This window comes from Nannobrachium achirus, assembly GCF_963921795.1.
Source record: "Nannobrachium achirus genome assembly, chromosome: 9".
NCBI lineage: Eukaryota > Metazoa > Chordata > Actinopteri > Myctophiformes > Myctophidae > Nannobrachium > Nannobrachium achirus.
In genome coordinates, this window is record NC_137818.1 from 39,020,508 (window position 1) to 39,041,829 (window position 21,322).

The following is a 21,322-nucleotide window of genomic DNA, read 5'->3' on the forward strand; positions in this document are numbered from 1 at the left end:
TTCCATTGTAGGATCTATAATCATGTCTTAGCTATTATCATTATTAGAGGTGAACCTATTAATTGTTGTTGCAATGTGAAACAAAAAGCCTTTCATCCTTTCTATTATGTCTTTCTCCTCATATCAGAGGGTGGGCAGGACGGAACATGGGCGAGGACACGGGAAAGGCACAATTAGGAACTCTTGACATGAGAGAATTTTAATAGCTTACTGTGGAACTCCATCTTCTGGAGACATCACCTCTACTTGACATGCATGCATCTTTTTACACATTGTAGTATTGTACATAGGATATAACGACACTGCGAAAGAAGGCTGGGCCATTCCACGCATAATTCCTTTCAACCCTGCTTTCACCTTTCTCTTACTTCGGTCTTTTACCTGTGTTATTTCAATAGACTCTGCTCCTTTTTTGGCAAAATGTATTGGCAAAAAAAAAAAGATGTGATGAGAAGTTATATATAAATGGGCTGTTCTGTCAACTGATATCTGATAGTGCTCACTTTGCAATGCTGTTGTCGCAAGCTAACCGGTGGCTAATACTGTAACTGTCATCCCCCCCTAGACTTTTTGTTGTTTTACTCTGTTTACGTGATGTTGACTTTTCCAATTTGAATAGTTTTACTTTCTAACATTTTAAATTATTGAAGAGTTTTATTTCTATATATGTGGTGCATGTCTCACTTGCTGAAGTTATGAAGTTTACAGATCTGAGGTGGAAACTGTGGTCTGGGTTGTCTGCTTGAACATTAAAATGGAAATGTCAGGCAAAGAAGCATGGAGAGGGGCTGCCTTGAGTGTCGCTGGTCTGTGTGACGTTCGTTGTGAAGAAGTGTTCTGTGGGAGATTTAGGAATGTGTGATGGGCAAACAAACAGGTGATCACAGATTTTGCTTGTTGAGATGTTAGGGAGGGTGCCAAGGAGCTAAGAATGTATGTTGTTTGATTTGATATCAGGAAAGGCTCGCTTGAAGCAGAGAGGATAATGACTGAAATTTCGGCTCATAGTGAAAGCACCAGATTGCGTCTATGGTTGTTTCAACCCTTGTGTAACGTCATGCAGATAGTCATACCTTGAAGAGCTAAGCCCTGTGAATAAAACCTAAACAAATATCACAGATACATAGTGGGAAAACGCTCATAAGAACCCAAAACACTTTTAGTATGTCAGAAGTCTTGAGGCTACAGTTTAAAAGTGCCGCCCCACATGAATGAACCAATATACTTTTATTTGGTTTTAGCCTTAATTTGGGGTTTTATCCGATATGTATGGGATTTCTCAAAAATTATTTTTAACAAACCGTTAGCTGCAGATCAGTCCTGTGCCAATAAGGTTATTGCTGGCTAATCACAGGAAAAATGTGCTGACCATTATACATACTTATACTATTATGTTCTTTAGCAGAGCTGAAAGCAATAGAAGGGAAATTCTCGTCCATCACTTCAGGCCTATCATTCATTACAATGTCTGAGTCAAGGCAACCCTCTGTATCTCTGCACTATACATTTACAGCCAGATTGATCTGTGGCTTGGCTTGTTGCGTTTCTGAAAATGTACTTTTTGCTTCAACCTTTCCCTTTAGAGCACTAAGCACACAGTAAAATCACCATGAAAATGACCATTTGTGAGGGTTTTACTGTGCAAGGTTGAAGCAATTCCATGTTGCTTTACCTGTCATTACCAATCCCTTAACTCTGAACTAAGTTAATACGTGTTTGGGGTGTTTACGTGTCTTATTGTGATGTTCTATTTATTTGAATTTCACTGATGTACCGGTGGAAGGTTTACGTCAAATGCTGAATATGCTATGCTATTAGTTAATGTTATAACTGATAAAAATGGAACTCAAAAGTGATGCACACCGACACTATTTGTTTTTTGTTTGTTGTTATTTGCTGTGTCATGTCATGTGTTACATTTACCTTATTTAGTGATCATTCCAGTGTTGCATTATGGTTTAATATGTTTATAGCATTCTTAACAAACTGATTTAGACAGAAAGGGTAATAACATCAGTCTCCGTCACGGAGCTGAAGTCAAAGGTCTTTACCAGTCTAAATAGTCAACATACTTACCTACTGTATACTGTACAACTGTCTGTTCACAACAAGCTCTCACATAGTTGAAAGTATGTCTTTTATCCTGGAACCATGTTATTTGAACATAACTGGAATACTGTTTACTTTGTCTGTGGTTATATTTGAAATGTCCCTCCTTTTCTCACCATCAGGTACTGTCCCTTCTCTTTTTATTTATTTATCTAAAACAAAAGCCTACTGTGTGGTTGTACTGTTTTAATTTCCATCCAGTTTGGCCTTTGACAACGACTATTGACAATATCCCTTGAAATTGACAAAAATAGTTCAGGCTGAGTAGTAGACAACTTACAGTCCTTGTTTGATCACTAGTATATGAACAATGCCTAATGTCTTGTGTAACAAATAAAATCAATTAAACCATGAATGAAATGATAGAAAAATAAAAAGCACATGGCAAACCTGGAACATCCCAAACTTCTGATTTCTCTCGTTTTTTATGAAGATTTATAATAACTGCACATTCTTTTGGATTGTCTATACATAATATAATACATATTATACTCTACAGTATATACATTTTATTTTAAAAATAGAAATTGCACAATGATAACATTCTTCATAATTACACTTAAATATAATGTAGTATAAATATAATCATTTTATATAACTGGCTCCGGAAATACAATAATTATAGTTTGTGTAATCGTTCCAAAATGAAAAAATATGAATAATCTCAATGAAATATACCAATAATATGTCATTTATACACAGTCAATTTGAGCCTGTCAAAACCAGCCCATACATGTTGCTAGTGAACACATACTGTAGCTAGCGACATTTAGGCTGGCTATGCAAGGCAAGAAACTATTGGAAGCACAAATGAAACTGTAGTTGCCATGTGAACAGAACAAGGATCAGTCTGCTACTGTTTTCCATATACCAACCACAGAACATGGACCCAGTTCAAATTCTACGAAACAAAGAGCACAATGACATCACTTCATCCCTGACTATGTCTTCAATACTGCGTTTGTTGATTTTTTATTTTTTTTTGCAGCCTGTCGCATGCACTGTAGCAGACCCCTCCCAGCTACACCCCCCCCCCCCCCCTCCTCCTCCTCCTCCTCCACCGCCACCCCTTCGCTCTCAGAGGAGTAGAGGATGACTCAGTAAGACTCGCTGACATCATGTCATTTTAGCATGCAGGAGTCCTCAGTGTTTGTTCATCCTTCATCTAATAATCATGCCGTGATGATTATCAAGACCTCAGCTGCCCCCAGGAGTTTATTTATTTATCGTAATTAGAGCTATTTATAAGTGATCCACCACATAGCTCTGGTACGGGTGACCCAGCAGTCTCTCCACTTCGGCTTTGGGCACCACCCAACACCTGCCGAGGTGGCGTTTCCTCACGGTGTCCTTGAGAGTCTTGTCTTGCAAGGTGACGGGCATGTGTGTTGACCCCAACCTTAGCGTCCCCCTGGCCAGAAGGCCCTCCTTGCTGTGTCGGTGGACACCTGCCCCCAGAGGGTCCCTCGTGACACTCATGTCGGCGTGCTGGAACTGTCCTGTACACAAGGAAAGTACAAAGGGGTCGGATGATAATATGTTTAATCAGGCCTAGAATTATTGAATGCTTTAACCAGGGGAAAAATAGCAGATATACAAGCTCACAGCGCGGCACCAAGTGCCGCGCTGCGAGCTTGTAGATCTGCTATTTTTGAAAAGGTCGTGAAAATGTGTGCAAATCTTTGAATATTTGTATTTTCAAAGCTAACGTTTGTAACTCAAGTTTTGCTTCTGGGGGTGGTAAATATCATTAAAGGTCATGTCTCCACCTACAGTAGACCCAGGATCTGACACAAATTTTGACCTGAAGGTCAAGATTCAATTTATCCCCTGAGCAAGCGGGCAGGCTCCATTAGCTCAATGGTAAAAATGTCAGTACTTGTGTAGGAAACCGGGTTCCAATCCGGGGTAGAATAGGAAAGCTACATAGTGTAGCTTCAAACTAAGTTGCAGATTTGGCGGTTTAAAAAGAGCTGACTGGGAAAAGAGGGCAGAAAAATTACACAAAACACAGCACAACACAAAACGTACCAAGAAGGCCTCGAGTTGAGGCCGAGAGCCCCTGTCCATCTGTGATGTAGAATCCCAGGTGGGACATTTGCAGATAACTGGGGTGCTTGTACTGGTGGAACAGAACCAGGAAACGCACATCCTTAGCCAGCTCTATCCAACAGCTCCGGTGGTTGTCCACGGCGACCCTCACACCCTGGCGTGTCATGGAGCCTTGCTGATTGATGGGCAAGGTGTCCCGCCCCTCCCCCTCCACCAATACAGCATCCAATGAGAGTGTGATCACAATATGGCCGGACGCGCCCATGGAGGAGGAGATGATGACTTTGTCGAAGTAGGTTCGAGAGCGTTCTTCTACGCCGTGCTTGGAGGGAGCGCCCATGAGGTGACCGTCCACTGTGATTCCTTCATTGCCCAGAGAAAGAAATGTTGTGTTTTTAAAAAACAGTATATTATGTGACAAGGCAGAATGGACTCTTATCAGCGTGTGAAAAGATGTATTACTATTTACAGCTTTCCCATGTCCATTTTACTGGATACTGAATTGGGATCTACTGTATACAGAAATAATCCTCAATGTTAGGGTCCACTTGGTTACATTTCAGTTATAAATGGGTAAATGAACACCGAGGATTTGAATGTGCATGTTTATGCATAATGTATCGTCGTTGTCGGGTGAAAACCTTGTATGTCCAAAACCGTTCGTTTTGCATTTATCATTTTAAAAATGATTTAAACTAGTGAAAACAGCCGATCTACAAGCACACAGCGCCTTGCACCGCGAGGCGTTGTGTGCTTGTAGATCTGCTGTTTTCACTACTTTTGTGTGACGACCTTGTATGATGAAGCAGGGCTTTACTTTGCGAAAGAAAGTACAAAATGAAACTTGGAGATACGAGGTCGCTAGCCCAAAATCTGACTTTTAAGTGAAAGCGTGATATGATCAGTGAGCAACACTGGCATGCGGCAAAGCATAAATAAATGAGGCTTCGGTGTCTTGCAGGAGAGGATGCTGCTCTGTGGAACATGCAGTATGGCTCACCTCTCTCTGGGTCCTCTAACAGTCGCAGAACATCATTGGCCCTGCCGTCTATCGTGAAACATAGGTTCTGATGGAGCTTTGGCAGCTGAACCACAAAATGAGGGTCTCCGTCAACTACGAAAGACAACATCAAACATTAAAGTAAGACTGATGTACATTCATATAACCAGTATACTCATGCACTGTTATCATCTATAGCAGTGGTTCTCGACCTTTTCAGGCCGCAACCCCCAAAATAATCATATTTTAATTGGGCGACCCCCCACCACCACCCTACGAGGCATAACATTTTGTATAACACAGTGCTATTGTGAAAATAGCAGATCTACATGCTCTCAACGCCTCTCAACGCAAGGCGTTTTGAGCATGTAGATTGGCTATTTTCACAATTTCTGCCTCTAATATTCGACAATTTGGCTAATGTTTTATTTGTCACTTTAGAGTTAAAAAGTCTTTAAATTGTCACTTTAGAAATGTGCTGATACCCTCTATACACTTAAACGTTTTTTTTTTTTTTTTTTTTTTTTTTTACTGTTGAGAGATGTTGCAACAATGTTGCAAATTAAGTTAATCATCTGGGTCCCGACCCACAGGTTGAGAGCCACTGATCTATAGTACAAATGACCATGCATGTGTGGTTAGAAGAAGATTTGTACGCCTACCTGAAGAAGAGAAGACTCTGACAGAGCTCAATCTCGCCGGGGGGTCTAAAAGGACAAGACATTCAACTAAAGGACAGTCCTCCTCCTGCCCAAGCACTGGAATCAATGACAGGTCTAAACAAGGTTTGCAAGCAGTGGCTGTATATTATTGGTATTTAGTGATATCGTAAAGTGATAAGTACTGTTGCTGTAAACGCCACCCATTACCTACCAAATGATTCTGCATCAGCGGTATTATCATCCCCTGAAAATAAAAAATAATTATATTGAATCATATAAGGATCTTTTCCACTTTCACTGAATTGACTCTTGCCGAGGATTTTAAACTTACAGGAATCATAGTTGAGATCGTAGTCATAATCATAAGTTGCATCATAGTCTGATAAATAAAGGAAGAGATTAAGATGTGGAGAAAATCAAACTCAGTGTACAGTACATTCAGCACCATGCTAGGGAAGATTAGTCAGGATTTCTATCAACATTGCAACCACGGTTTATGAAATATTAATATAAACACTCACCTTTCACAAGGTCAATGTCTATGATAAATGGATAGGAGAGAAAATAAGATGAATAGTTCACACTCAGTTCCAATACCATCTTCCAACTGATAATAATGGAACACCATAATTTACCATTAAACTCAATTCCACAATGTCAGTTCAAATTTAATGCACATGTCAAAGCAGCAAGCCAATACACATAAAGAATATTGATCACCTTTTCTCTGGATCTGAATGGAGGTAGAGACATCTAGTGGGGAAAAACAGAACATGGCATTAGGGACATAATATTTAAATTCTGCTTTAGTCACTACACTGCATGCTTGGTACTACTGATACTAATAATAATAATACACTATTTATAAAGCACTAACAACAAGTAAGCCAATGTTATGAATTCAATTACCTATCAATAGCAACGTTACGATAGCAACTGCTGCTTCCGACTGAAAAAGCGCACAGCTGCCTCTTATTAACTGGTCGTTCATAAATAAGACACACTGAATGCACTCTATAACGTCACTGCCCACTGCACTCGCTACACTGAGCACACACCCGGTGCGTATTTCCGAACGCACTCAAAATATATTCTATTACCACAGCCACGTCATTCTGACTCAAAACATAAGCAAACCTGATACGCCCATATACAGTATAAGCAGGACCACGGCCACTTCACTATGACTCAGACATAACCATAAACAAACCGATACGATATGCCCATATTTAGGCATGTGTGGAGGTCTGGTTGTCCAGAACCACAGATCCGACTGCTATGCCCATATATGGTCATGTGCATATGGGACAGACCGACTTCAATCACTGCACAGCATCAAGGACTTAAGACATGTTGGTCAAATCAGCGGTGCGACGTAGATGTGAGGGCCGCATAGCGGCTCAAAACTGTAGTATATTAAAAATTGGGACAAACAGAATGTGCAAGGCAATGGTAATAAAATCGAAGGAAAGGCCTTTGTTTTTAAAGATGACACCCACTTAGCTAGCCTTAAATCCTCAGGCAAGGCATTCTAGAGCCTATAGGTGCCCACGCCGCAAAATAAAAGAGAATGATGACTGCAATGTTTCATTATTCAACACAGCACTTCTAAGAGCATAATTATACGTTTGACTCAATGAACAATAACGCAAAGTAGAGCGGACGACCTACCCAGAAGCCCCGCTGCCTCCCATAGTTTTGGTCCATCGGTTGCACCAGGCATTGGTGCAAATGTTACAGAAACCATGCTAATATCCATATCCAAGTCTGAATCTGTACTGTTGTCGTGCGAGGCTGGAGCTGGGGCAGGAGTGGGGGACGTCAGTAACCCCTGAGGCGTGGTGGTGACCTCTGGTGGGGGAGCATCTGTGACCGACATGGTGCCGTTCTCTGTCTCGGACGAGGGTAAGGTCACTCTGACCGGCGGGAGGACTGTCCTCGCCACGCTGGGCTGCGGCATGCCGAGTTTCCTGGCTGGGGGCACGGGGTCGGTTCTGATGGGGGTGAGTGGTGCAGTCGTAGTGGATGCACTGAGGGTAGTGGAGGTTCTTGTTGTGGTGGGAGGGTTTGTTTTGATGAGATGAGGCTCTGGGGTGGAGGGCTTGTTTGGTGCTGGTGGAGGGGCGGTTTTCAGGGAGTCCAGCAGAGAGGAGGAAATTTTCCTACCAGGAGCAGCAGAGGCTGTTTTGGGTGAATTCGGGGAGGGAGTGGGGATCTTCCCAGAGAGAGGTGCTGGAGCCGTTTTGGCTGAAGTTGGGCTAGAAGTAGTAGTAGTGGTTTTCCTGGTGGACGGTGGACCCACGACTGGAGGCAACGTGGAGGTCCTTTTAGGTTGAGGCGTGTGTATGGGGCGTCCAGGAGGTGGCTGAGGTTTCGGTGGCTGAGGTTTTGGAGGTTTAGTGGCTGCAGGGTCTGGTTTAGATTTGACAGGCTTGTGATTAGGAGGTGAGCTCACCTTCTTCCAAGCTGCTGCTGTTTTGGTGGTAGTTGCGGCCGTGGTGGTCGTAGTGGTGCTCGTGCCAGACGAGGTGGTGGGTTTAATAGTGGTAGCGGTTGGAGCCTCATCTGTATCAGGCTTCACTACCACTAAAGAAGTGACCGGTGTGACAAAGTTATATTTGAGGGAGAGGTTGGTGGCTTTGTCTGCCAGTAGCCTCTGTGCTGCGGGGTCATTGCTCTTCAGTTTAGCTAACAGCAGTTCTTTGATGGTGAAATAAGCCCACAGTCGATGCACAAAGCTGGAGACTCCCTCTATTCCCTCAACACAGCCTACTGATTCTGCGGTCCCGTTCCCCGCCTTGGGGATCAACACATTATTATCCACCCTCATGCTCTGCTTTGAATCGACAGCGCTCAGCGACACCTTCAGATCCTTGATCCCTGGCTTAACCCTCCCGGTCACCACCAGCTCAGAGCCCTGGAAGTAGTTTGGGAAAAGGGAACGCGTGACATCAAACGCTTGGTCGTCCAGGTAGGACAGCTGGACGTCAGACAGCAAGGGGCTGGCCACTTCATCATAGAAGCCCTTAAGCTGTAATGCGGCGTCCGCGTCTTCGTAGACCATTCTGGCCACGCCGCGGTTGTCCAGGGCCAAGCGCTTAAGCAGCGCAAAGTCGGCGTCGTCCCCAAACGCTAGGCCAAACAGAGAGGTAGAGCCCAGAGCATTCTTGGCATTGCTGAGGATGGTGTCGCCCGCGGTCACGCCAATGGTTGCTTCTCCGTCGGTCAGGAAGATCACCAGAGGGACACGACGTGCTCCAGAGGATGAGGACTGGCCGGGGGTGGCAGAGAGAAGGGGGTTGACAAGCTGGGCAGCCGAAAGGAGGGCTGCATTAATGTTGGTCCCTGAAGCAGGACAGGACCAGCAACAGAGTGGAGAAAAAACATGAATGAATAGAAAATGTAAAACTAAATAAAGCTTTAGGGTTAGGGCTAATATTAATATTATTTATTATTTTGTTATGTCGTGAATAATTCCACATTTCAACTCACATCCTTCAGCGATTATACTCTTCACAAAATCTTTGGCATCTCGCACATTCTGGCGAGTTGCCCGAACGGTGCGTCCCTTCCTCCAGGTGTGAACCTTGTCTGAGAAGGTAATGATGTTGAAGTGGTCTCCCTCTCTAAGATCTCCTAGTATGGTGCCCATGGCCTGCTTGGTCTGCAAAAACACAAACACAACATGTTATTTCATAATATAGCATGTCAACTATTTGATATCTTTAGATATATTTTCCCTACTTATCCTTATAATTGTTTTGATAGACTTCATGCAAAGGGTCCATTTGTTCCTACTGCACCTGTTTTATCTTTGCGCCAATCATGGAGCCACTGATATCAATCACAAAGATGACATCTTTTGGAACCACAGGAAGTCCTCGTGGTGCAAAATAATGCACAAAGTAGCCATCGTACACCTAGATAGAGAGAGAGAGAAACCTTTCTGACCGTATTCTTCACAAATTTGTATCAGTATGTATTGTTACAGCATTACATTTCATTCAAGAAAGAAAACCCAGTAACTGTGACAATCACAAGCCGCGGTCGTCAATGCATTGCATGCCGCGGTCGTCGGACACTATAGTGTGCATTTCCGTTCCGTAGTGCAGAGGGGCTCAAATGAAAATGTATTTTAATTGTAATTTTGAGCATATAAAATATATGTAGCCTTTCGGATATCTTATTTTACATCAATATCGATCATGTGAACTGGTTTGTTTATGCTTAATCATTGTAATCGCTATGATTTATTGCTCTAGTTGTCCACCGCAGCACCGCAATCAATTTCCTCATACAAGTTGTCAATGCGAGCAGAGCAGACCAGCTGATGGAGGGGAGCAGACAGAGGGAGCTCAAATGGGGAGCTGGCGTTTAAGGTGCCGTTGTATCCGCTCGATTAGACTAGTGTGGCCCAGATGTGTGTGTACTGTGAAAGGTGGTACTTTTATAGCAATTGGGGAGGCTCTGGCCAATCCCTGATTGCCACCACTCTCCAACCAGGACGCAGCACACTAGAAGATTAGCAAGGCACACACACAAACCTGACAGAGGCCACAGGGTCGTCACAGTATGCAGAGTGACAGACTGTCACTCAAATACAGGCTACACCGACAGACCTGAGAGGCTAAAATGAACAGGTGCTCACCTGGACATCACCCATGAGGTCTGTGAGTTGCACGTCATACTGGACGATGAAGTCTGCATTGAGGCCCTTCGTGGAGACGCTGTTCTGCTGCTGTAGTGTGGGGCTGTAGTGGACGCAGGCACAGCCGTCACTCTGCTGGACCTGCGTGGATGCAGGCGCATCACCATCCCCTGCAGGACAGCATGTCAAGAGAAAGCTTGTAAGTCACTCCCATATGTGGCTGCTGCTACCACAGTGATTCTCAACCTATGGACCCACTGGTGGGCCGTGAGGATGTTGCGAATGAGCCCAACCATCCCTGGTAGCCCTGTTAAGTGGGCAGATGGGTGGGCTCCGAACGCTTTAGAGTTCCGAGTGGGCCCTGATCCAGAAAAGGTTGAGAACCACTGAGGTAGCAGACGATTATGAGCTACAAAATAAGATGAGGTTAGAGCTGAGAAAGTATCTCTTATGCCAAAGCCATACAATAAAGAAATCCAATCATGTGGATCCCGGAATTCACATGGGATCCAATGGGCGTCTTGGACAGGTGGCCAGACTGTGACATCAGTCACATATCTATGACGTACGTATGACTCCAAATTTGGAGAAGGATTCAGCCAGATTCGAACCCCTGCATGACATCTTTTGCCACGTGCGCAAGAACTTGATCGGCAATGATCGGTCCAGCAGTTTGCAAGATTATCTCCAAACACACGCACGCACGCACGCGTGCACGCACGCACACACACACACACACACCCCCTCTTGTAGACAGCTAGCACCTGCAGTCACAACGTAAACATACAAAGACTAGACAAGATGATAGTGAGATGATAACAGAATGTTCTATATATGCGTAAACTTGATAGAAAACACCCATCCTGACTTGCCATGTCCATACCGGTACTTGCTATCATGTGATCGCTGGGAAGCACGGATAAGGGCCATACACTCCAAAAGACATGACTCCTCAGTCTGCCTCTCAAGACTTACCTTGGACAGTGTTGGAGAGCAGTCGACTCGTTCTGAGCGGTAGGACTTTGATGAAGCTGATGCCCGTCCTCTCTGATATACTGACGTCCAGAGTGAGGTTCTGGACGGGCTGGCCGGGCCTCAGACCCAAACTGAGCTCGTACCGTCCGAGCCGCCGTGGCAACAGCTCCTCATAGGTCAGGGAGAAGGACATTCGCTCCCCTGAGGGCACGCTCACTGCAACACGGAACTTCTCAATCTCCCTCTCTCTGGAACACAGTAAGGAGTAGCTTAGTTGTGTTCAGGGGCGTCCCAAGGGGGGTGGGGGGGGGGGAGTGGGACTGAGTTACTAGTGCCCAAGGTGGAGGGGCCTGGAATTATTTTATACTTTAGCTATTGAAAAACAGCAGATCTACAAGAATGAAGAATTTTGAGCACCACTGACAAAAAAAAACAAAAAAAACTTCGAAGAATTTGAAATATTCAAAGACTTGCACACATTTTCGAGATCAAAAAAATAGCAGATCTACAAGCTTGCACGTGGCACTCGGTGCCGCGCTTTGAGCTTGTATGTCTGCTATTGTTCAACAGTTAAAGTACCCAGGGCCCAGAATTTGGTGCGACACCCCTGGTTGTGTTGACGATGTTTGTACATTACAGTGTTGGACAAATATTACTTGTTGCATGTCCTGGAAATCATCACCCCTAAACATTTTTTACAAAGTGGGATTGTGAAGTGCTAGCTACAGGTGCAAAATACCAACTTGGTAGCAACGAGGCCGGCTGTTTTTCCTTGCTTCTTTGCAGCATCGTAGATTTTCCTGGCGGCGGCTCTTTCCTTCACCTGGGCAACATACACCTTGCCATTGGAGGTGCTGATGGGATAGAGGAGAGAAATAACTAAATCACTCTCTTCTGTGTTATGTGAGCCACAGCATTCAGAGTCTATTACCACCGGGAACAGGCCTAGCTTGCCCTGAGCTTTTAGCATGATTTGTTTTATTTAGCTCCTTTACATTTGCACCTGGACTTTAACTTACGCATGGGAAACCAAACACGTACCGCTCAGCCCAAAGGGGACCCCCCCCCCTTAGCTATAGGGAGATATTATGCAAGTAGCTAGGCTATACTGTGCTGTATGTAGTAGCTTGTTTCAGCTCTGCACAAACATATATATTGTGTTAGCAGTTTCCATTGAAAACATGAAACATGAGGTGGGGGTTTTTAGCAGAGGTGAGTGGAAAGAAAACAAGATTAATGAAGACGGATCAAGCAAGCACTCAGTAGCCATGAGGCAGTATACACACGCTACACCCAACAAAATCCCAACAGAAACCTCAGCTTGAGGGCGTAATCCAATTCACATCGCCCAGTTCTCTGATTCCTACTGCCGTTGCTCTTGTCACGTGACAAGGTGCTAAAATAAGGTCAAGTCCTTTGAACAAATATATCCAAATAGAAAAACAACAAGGACCAACCAAAATAAACCCACAGCCTTGAAACAGGTCTTGTTTGAGACACAGCCGAATGGCATGGGAGAGCCCAGTGGAAAATGGAGCTACTTGTATTTATATGTGGCTGAGAAGGTAAGGGAATGGCTTTACTTGAGTGACCTACACATGGAACACAGTGCTCTCAGTCTGAGACACAGAAGTGCCACAGAACTAAAGAAACACATTTGCCACAGCTATTTTCCTCTGGGTAGTCCATGGTGTGCAGTTGGCAATAACTTCTGAGTATATGTGTAAAAATGGGCATGTATGTGCTAGCGTGCGAGGGAGTGTGTCTGTGTGTGTGTGTGTGTGTGTGTGTGTGTGTGTGTGTGTGTGTGTGAGAGAGAGAGAGAGAGAGAGAGAGAGAGAATAAGGGAGAAATTAGTGATTACTGTATGTACAAGTACAAGTTTGTAAAAAATGTATATTTTTCCTGGTTTAGTGCGAACACATACACATATGCAAATCTGCATAATGTGTATGTGAAAGGTTGTGTGTATGCACACATGTGTGCGTGGGACCTACACTATGTCTGCATTGGCACGGTGCCATAGTAAACAGAGCAGAGCAGAAATGGGGATAAGACTTGGCATATTCCTGTCATTTTCTCTATTAACTTTTTACCTTGTATTTACAAAGCCTGGTATTCATCTGCCCTGAGGCTCTACCCCCCTCACCTGCTTCCGCTCTCAAATCCAGATCTAGGTTTTCTGTTGGGCCCGCAATGGTGGCTTATTTTGTTTTCTTTATATATTTAGCCGTTTTAAAGGACAGTGGTTTCCAGCCCTCTTGGTAATCAAATGATGTGGCTCCTCTCAACCGGACTTTTGGTTCCTGACATAACCCCTCTGAAGTTTTATTTCTGGATTTTGTCCATCACCAACTGGGCTGCATTTATTTAATGGCTCATCCCTTGTGTATTATGGCTCCATCACTGCCAACATACCGGTACTTTTGACTTTGAGGGGATGTAACCTTTATGTGGGAATGCATATAATCATTGTTGTCGGGTGGAAACCTTGTATCTCCAAGTTTCAAATGTGTATGTTCTTTCGCAACGTAAAGCCCTGCTTCATCATACAAGGCCGTTGCACAAAAGTAGTGAAAACAGCAGATCTACAAGCACACAACGGAGGCGTTTTGTGCTTGTAGATCAGCTGTTTTCACTAGTTTGAATCATCTTTAAAATGATAAATGCAAAACGTACGGTTTTGGACATACAAGGTTTTCACCCGACAACAACGTAATGTTAAATACAATCCCACACTTCCAGTGATGCAATACAAAGGGGTGGCTTATACACACTAAAAGGGAAAGACTGATGGACAGACTCACATGGTGAAGTTAGAGATGAATGCAGAGGAAGGCAGGTCCACCTCGAAGGCAGACTCCTTGGTGAGAGGGAGCTGGTTCCACACTGAACTTTGAACTGTGGTCAGGGCGTAGCGGGACACCACTGAACATTTCACATGGTAGTCTGTCACCTTCAACTGTAATGCAACATACAAACATGCTTCTAGTATATATATATATATATTAGGGCATTCACCAAATATTAAAATATTTGAATATTCGAATATCAAAGTCACTATTCAACGTTGTTCACCGAAGTCGAATATTCGCTTATTTTTATGTTTTTATTGTTTTCTCTTTAAAAAATAGTTTATAAAGCTTGGTTAGATAGGAAGCCATAAGAATGAGTTGTCAATACCCCTGGTGGATGAATTTGTTAATGCTCTATACCAGGGGTTCTCAAACCTTTTTAGGCTGTGACCCCCAAAATAAACATATTTGAACTGGGGACCCCCACTCTGACAAGCACTTGGAATTGTAGGTATTACAGCTAATGTGACTCGGTTAAATATTGTGAAAATAGCAGATCTACATGCTCACAACGCCTCGCAACGCGACTCCGCGAGGCGTTGTGAGCATGTAGATCTGCTATTTTCACAATGTTCACCTCTTGCTTACTTAATATTTGACAGTTTGGCCAGTCCTGTCGAATATTCGACTATTCGAATACTTTGAGGTTGAATAATTCGAATACTAAAAATCACTATTCGTGAATGCCCTAATATATATATATATATATATATATATATATATATATATAAGATATAGATATAGATATAGATATAGATATAGATATAGATATAGATATAGATATATAGATATATAGATATATAGATATAGTTGAAGTACAAATGCATGTGCTCCTTTGCACATGATATAATCCTGCATGACAAGACTGTCCACTACTGTTCACAAAAGACATTCTTAGTCGACTTTGTTGGCGAATTAATTAGTAGATTCAATCAACAAATCTGTAGACATTTTGGTGAGAGGGACAATTAAAACACTTTAATGTTGATTTCACAATGGCTGATGGCTATTAAAGTGTGTATACACACACTGGCAGTGGCAAAATTACATTTACAAGGGAAGTGCATGGAAAAAAGTAAATAAAAACCAAATCAAAGAACAATGTCTTGGTTAATGAAGACCAAGCTGACCAATTAATCCATTAATCGACTATGAGGGGACAGCCCCACCGCGTAAAAAGAAATAACTTTTTGTAGCAATTTTTCATTTTGTCAGCATGACACCGCAAATTAGACGACAGGAACCTTACGGGTCAATGTGCACAGTTTCAGAGTCGATTTAACACTGAAGTGTTTTAGTTTGTAGGAAACAGGATGGAAAAGTCACATCATTATTGCAACCCCCGCTCATATGTGTTTTTAATCATCGGCATACCCAGGTGGATCAAGCATGGTGCTGGCTTTAGTTTGACAAGTTCAAACAACAACACAAAGCAGTTCTCTGCATGGTATCTCTCCCCTCTTCTTGTTTACTTTAATCCATTTAGAACGGGTACACATTTTGTCTATCATTATTTTCTGCTTTAACTATTGAAAAATAGCAGATATACAAGCTCACTGCGAGCTTGTAGATCTGCTATTTTTGAAAAATCGTGAAAATTAGAATTTTGACAAGATTCTATAAGTGTCTTTTGAATCCTTCTAAGGTTTTTTTTTTAAAACCTATGTTTCTATGTCAGCAATCTGGCCAGCCATCGTCAAAGAAAAGGTCCTTTTCACTTAACTGGAGCTCAGTTAGTCTGTTCTTGAGAGACTACTATGTCAGTGGTTCTCAAACCTTTTCATGTGAAGGACCCCCAAACTGATATTTATTTGGCCACGGACCCGCATCTCAAAATATTTAGTTGCAGGGACCACCCAGAAGCAAAATTTGAGTTACAAACGTTCGCTTTTGAAAATACACATATTCAAAGATTTGCACACATTTTAACGACTTTTTCCAAAAATAGCAGATCTACAAGCTCGCAGCGCGGCACTCGGTGCCGCGCTGTGAGCTTGTATATCTGCTATTTTTCAATAGTTAAAGCATAAAATAATGATACACAAAATGTGTACCCGTTCTGAATGGGTTTAAGCAGCGCTGGCGCCTGCTGAGAGACCAACCTGGTCAGCTCTAGCCACATTACTGCAGGACCAGGAGACAGACTAGGAGGAGTAGAGGGGCACAGCAGCCCTCCAGTTCACTGGCATCTAGGAAAGTTGTGGTTCACTCTATAGCAAACAGATGTGTTCATATATTTTCAGCTCACCACTGCTGCTGCTGCAGGCTTGAGGCATACAGAGATTTTGTTTAATGAGGTACTAATCACGGTTTAGTAGAGTGTTCTGTATCACTATGTGTACTTGTATGTTAGTTCTGTATTATACTAGTCTCTCAATGAGCAAGACCACTTATTAACCATGTTGTTTCAATCCAGATCTTGGGGGAAAGAATTGCACAGTGACGTTATGACACCAAAAGACCTTCATGAGTCAGCAAGGGATCCCATCGGGAAGTTCTTCTCGCACACTCAGAGCCAAGGAACGCAGTTAAAAAGCCTTTATTTAACACTTAGGGCTTTTACATATTAAAACAATAAAAAGCCAATAAAGCCCTTCATGAGTCATTTGTTCAAAGTAATGAAAGAAATAAAAGATCACATTGTCACTTATATTGTTTCACTACTTTGAATTTTGGCAATGGAGATTCATAAGAATGTCATAAGGTTTTAGTTACGGAGAGCAAACTGTTGAAAGCCAGTGAATATTGCTGATCTTACACAATATTCGTCATATTTTTCAATAGTCAGGGGGGGACTTACCACTGGTTTTGCTGCAGCTGGTTTGCTTTGACGTCTCACTCTCTGGAAGAGAAATAAAGTAATGAATTTCACAACTGCATGGAAGAGTTTGTAGTTGTCGTTTTGGAGTTGTAGCTTAGTTTTGATTTTGTATGTTTTTTGTGGAAGATAGGCATGAGGAACAAAGCAGCGAATTTCCCATTCGCAGTAATTTAATCCATGTCTTACATTAATCCATGTCTTATAGGCTACTGTACATCAAAGTTACCGTACGCTACATTTTGTTTACACAAAAAAAGCCTCCTTTTTGAAGCAATCTCCTCAATCTGTGTGTGAAGGTTGGGTCTAGATTTTGGGTCAAAATAGTCTGAATCAAAGCCATTCATGAATGGCAGGGAACTGGAACTGGAAATAAATGCTTTCACTGTATGAAGGGGCAGGGGTGTTGCACCAAATGATGGGCCCTGGGTACAAGGATTCACTGCGGGCTCCCCATGAATGTTCTTCATAGGGGGGAGGGTTTTAACTCATTTAGACTGGGAACGCATTATTATGCATTATTTTGTGCTTTAACTATTGAAAAATAGCAGATATACAAGCTTGCAGCGCGGCACTCGGTGCTGCGCTATTTTTGAAGAAAAAAAAACAATGTTTCTATGTCAGTGGTTCTCAAACCTTTTCATGTGAAGGACCCCCAATGCAAAATGATATTTATTTGGCCACATCTCAAAATATTTAGTTCCAGGGACCCCCCAGAAGCAAAATTTGAGTTACAAATGTTCGCTTAGAAAATATATATTCAAAGATTTGTAAACATTTTCACGACTTTTCAAAAATAGCAGATCTACAAGCTCATGCTGTGAGCATGTACAGTATATCTGCTATTTTTAAATAGTTAAAGTATAAAATAATGAAGGCCCCCCCCCCCCCGTGACGCTCCTGTGAAGGGCCACTGAGGGGGCATGGTTTGGTCTCAAATGTTAATTTTGCACACAAATCAGTGCTGTGTCAATACATTACCACATATCCTGAAGAGGGAATTTAACATAAACATTTTGTTTTAAAGCTGGAATAACTGTAACTGTTTCTATGGCAATTTTATTAAATTAATACAACGAAAATCAACAACAAAACATCATAATCTAGTCTAATCGTTTTTTTATGTGCAACTATGACCCTGTTTAATTTAGTTTTCATGTATTTATTTATTCATTTTATAGAAATAAAGCTGGCATGGGACATGGATTTACTTTAGGCTCTTGTGTTGATTAATGAGAGGGTCAGTGGTGTGTAAAAAAACTAAAAAATAAACGTGCCTGTAAATGTAGCCTAATCACACAAAGTCTACTGTGTCATGCCATTCCTGTAAAAAATAATATTTATATGTAGGTCTATAACTATAAACTCACCTGTAAAAGAAGGTTCTTTGCTCCAACGCGTGCTTCATATTCGACTGACAATCCCTCTTGTAGAAAAGTGAAGATCAACAACAGACAGTGGATTTTAAAAGTCATTCTGTCCACAATAGGCAGTTTTTCTTCTCCAAAAAAAATATGAGTTGCGGAGTCCCAGTGAAAGCACGTTGTTCGCAGGAGCCAGACTCAGTGCGTGCTGTGCAAGAGACGTGGTGCAAACCTCACATTTTACACATGTTATTCTTTGCATGGGGCAGTCTTCCCCCTACCACCATCAGCTTAATTTAAACGCCTGGAAACCACTAATAATAAAATAATGGCAATTTCTCTGAAAAGCGTTCGCAATTACATCCACATCTGTCTAGTGATCACTGAAAAGTATGAATCCAGCCAGCAGATTGAAGAGGCTCACTCAGGCTGATCTGATGCCTGCTGAGTGCTGATGTTCAAATAGGCTGCCCCTGCGTGTGTGAATACTGGAACTGTCGCGGACGGCTGCCATATGGTGAACATGGGAAATGACGAAATTAACCCCTGCCTGAATGTCAACAAATTGTAAGAAAAAACAACCTCTCTATTTCAAAACACGCACGCACGCACGCACGCACGCACGCAGCACGCACGCACGCACACACACACGCGCACGCACGCACGCACACGCACACACACACACACACACACACACACACATTTGAAATGTTTATTTATGTCCACATAAGCAGAAGTACAAGAATTCCTCGTACAAAGGACATAAACAATATCAGTGCAGTCAGATAATCAAGGAAAACTGCCAGTTACAAAGTGCAGGTAGGGCAGAAAATTGTTACACACAATACTGTTGGCATAGATGTCAAGCACAGCAGACAACAATCATGGGTAAAGATAACAACGCCTCCTCCAAATGGAGCGACTTCCTATAATAGCTGATACAGAGCAGTACCTTGCTAATTGTTTGGCTCTCCTTTTGGGGAGGCCGGCCATTTGAAGGCCCCTTACAACCAGCTTGTGCACATGCCCTAGGCTCCCAAAGATAAAAACCAAGAGTTTACATCTGTAGCCTAGCTGAGCGATGGTCTGCTCTAGCTGATGATATTTTAACACTTTGGTTAAGAAAGCTTCCTCTAAGCTGTAGTCAAAGGTACAGCCGACCTCGAGAATAAACACCTCCCTATGGGTTTCATTAACAACAATGACATCAGGGGTGTTAGCTGAAATGTTAGAGAACGCAGAATCATCATTACAAAGGCTAAACATGCTCGGCTTCACAGTAGAATGCTTATATAGCATAATAGAGGACCTGAAGATGGATGAGATATCTTTTGATATCAAATCCACTATTCTGTCATGCCTACTTATGTAGAGTCCCCTGTATACATGGCACCCATTTAAGATGTGGGACATGGTTTCAGCTATTTGTTCGTGACCATGATGTATACAGTAAGGAGCATGATTGCCTGGAAACCAGATGGAGAGGTTAAGTTTAGATGGTAAAACCTGCAACCTCGCTTTCAGAGTAAAGACAACAATACATTCGTCTATGGCAACATTTTTGAACACTGAGTGAGATACAGAATGGTCAGCAGCAGGAAGACATGCAGTCTTGCCCTGCAGTCTCAGTTCAGTCCAATGCTGCCGTTGCCTTTGCTGTTGTGCCCATAGGAGGCGGCCTCTGGCATTAGTTAGTGGAAGTTGGTGTTCTGTTCCACACACAGTCATAGTGGCTCTGACAGAGATACTGGGGTCAGATATAAAGTCCTCTGAGACAGCCATCACCTCAGAGTTAGGCCCTACCCACTCCAAGGTAACATCCGCCCAGCAACACAGATCATTTAAGTCTGGCCAATCTGACCATGCACCGAAACCGGGGCAGCGACTGTCCAGCTTTCCACTGAGCTTCCTCTTGAAGCCTAGGAAGTTAGGATCTGAGCCACATGCCAGTGGGACCTTGCGTCGTTTTAGGTCCAAAAACAGAGAAGAACGTGCAAGCTCTCTCACATACTGGTCATCATTGTTCAACATATTTAACAAATGGGAGAGCCTTGCAGCAATATATGACCATTCAAAATTGGGAACACCGAGACCGCCCTCACGTTTGCTGTGAAATATAATGTCACGTGTTGTGTGTGTGTTAAGACCAGTCCATTGTCTCACTAAGTGTACAGTTTTATCATTCAGATCACATAGTGATTTTCGTGGAACATGTACATTGGAGAAAAGATGTTGCACCTTGGCCAATGCGATTACTCTGACTGCCTCCAGTTTCATGATGAGTGGCAGGGGTGATGTATGGATTAAATCTAGCCTGCTGGAGTACTCAGACATTAATTCATCCACCTGAACTTTCCACTCTCCTGCCACATTGAACTTATGACCCAGATATGTGTAAGTCTCGTGACGTGAATAGACTTTAATGGGTTTATTGCAAATGGTGAAGTCAGTTTTTGTATCTGTTCTAGAATGATACCAGCGGTTTCCCCCGCTCCGCCTTTCATAGAGTACTGCACATTTTGAGTCTTTCACCTCTAACCCTGACCACTCTAGAAATGTGTCAGTTTTGGAGAGCATGTTCTTTATTACTGCTCCTTGATTAGAGGCTATCTGGACATCATCTGCATACCCCTGAACGGGGTTAGGGGAAATAGCATTGGCAGGGGCACACATACACAGCCATTTTAACCACTGGTTCAGTGCCAACACACACACACACACACACACACACACACACACACACACACACACACACAGACAGACAGACAGACAGACAGACAGACAGACAGACAGACAGACAGACAGACAGACAGACAGACAGACAGACAGACAGACAGAC

At 42.9% G+C, this 21,322-nt stretch overlaps 1 protein-coding gene across 1 annotated transcript; it reads right to left on the reverse strand.

Moving 5' to 3' along the window:
- Positions 1–3,351: 3,351 nt before the first annotated feature.
- itih6 (inter-alpha-trypsin inhibitor heavy chain family member 6) lies at positions 3,352–18,594 on the reverse strand (the record flags this gene model as incomplete). The annotated part of the gene is made up of 17 exons (XM_080732746.1): positions 3,352–3,608; positions 4,141–4,524; positions 5,162–5,275; positions 5,824–5,919; positions 6,035–6,067; positions 6,155–6,202; positions 6,345–6,362; positions 6,544–6,576; positions 7,495–9,168; positions 9,316–9,487; positions 9,627–9,743; positions 10,472–10,641; positions 11,447–11,694; positions 12,190–12,300; positions 14,254–14,408; positions 17,102–17,143; positions 18,490–18,594. The coding sequence occupies 17 exons, from the start codon at positions 18,592–18,594 to the stop codon at positions 3,352–3,354; spliced, it is 3,777 nt and encodes a 1,258-aa protein (XP_080588872.1).
- Positions 18,595–21,322: the final 2,728 nt, after the last annotated feature.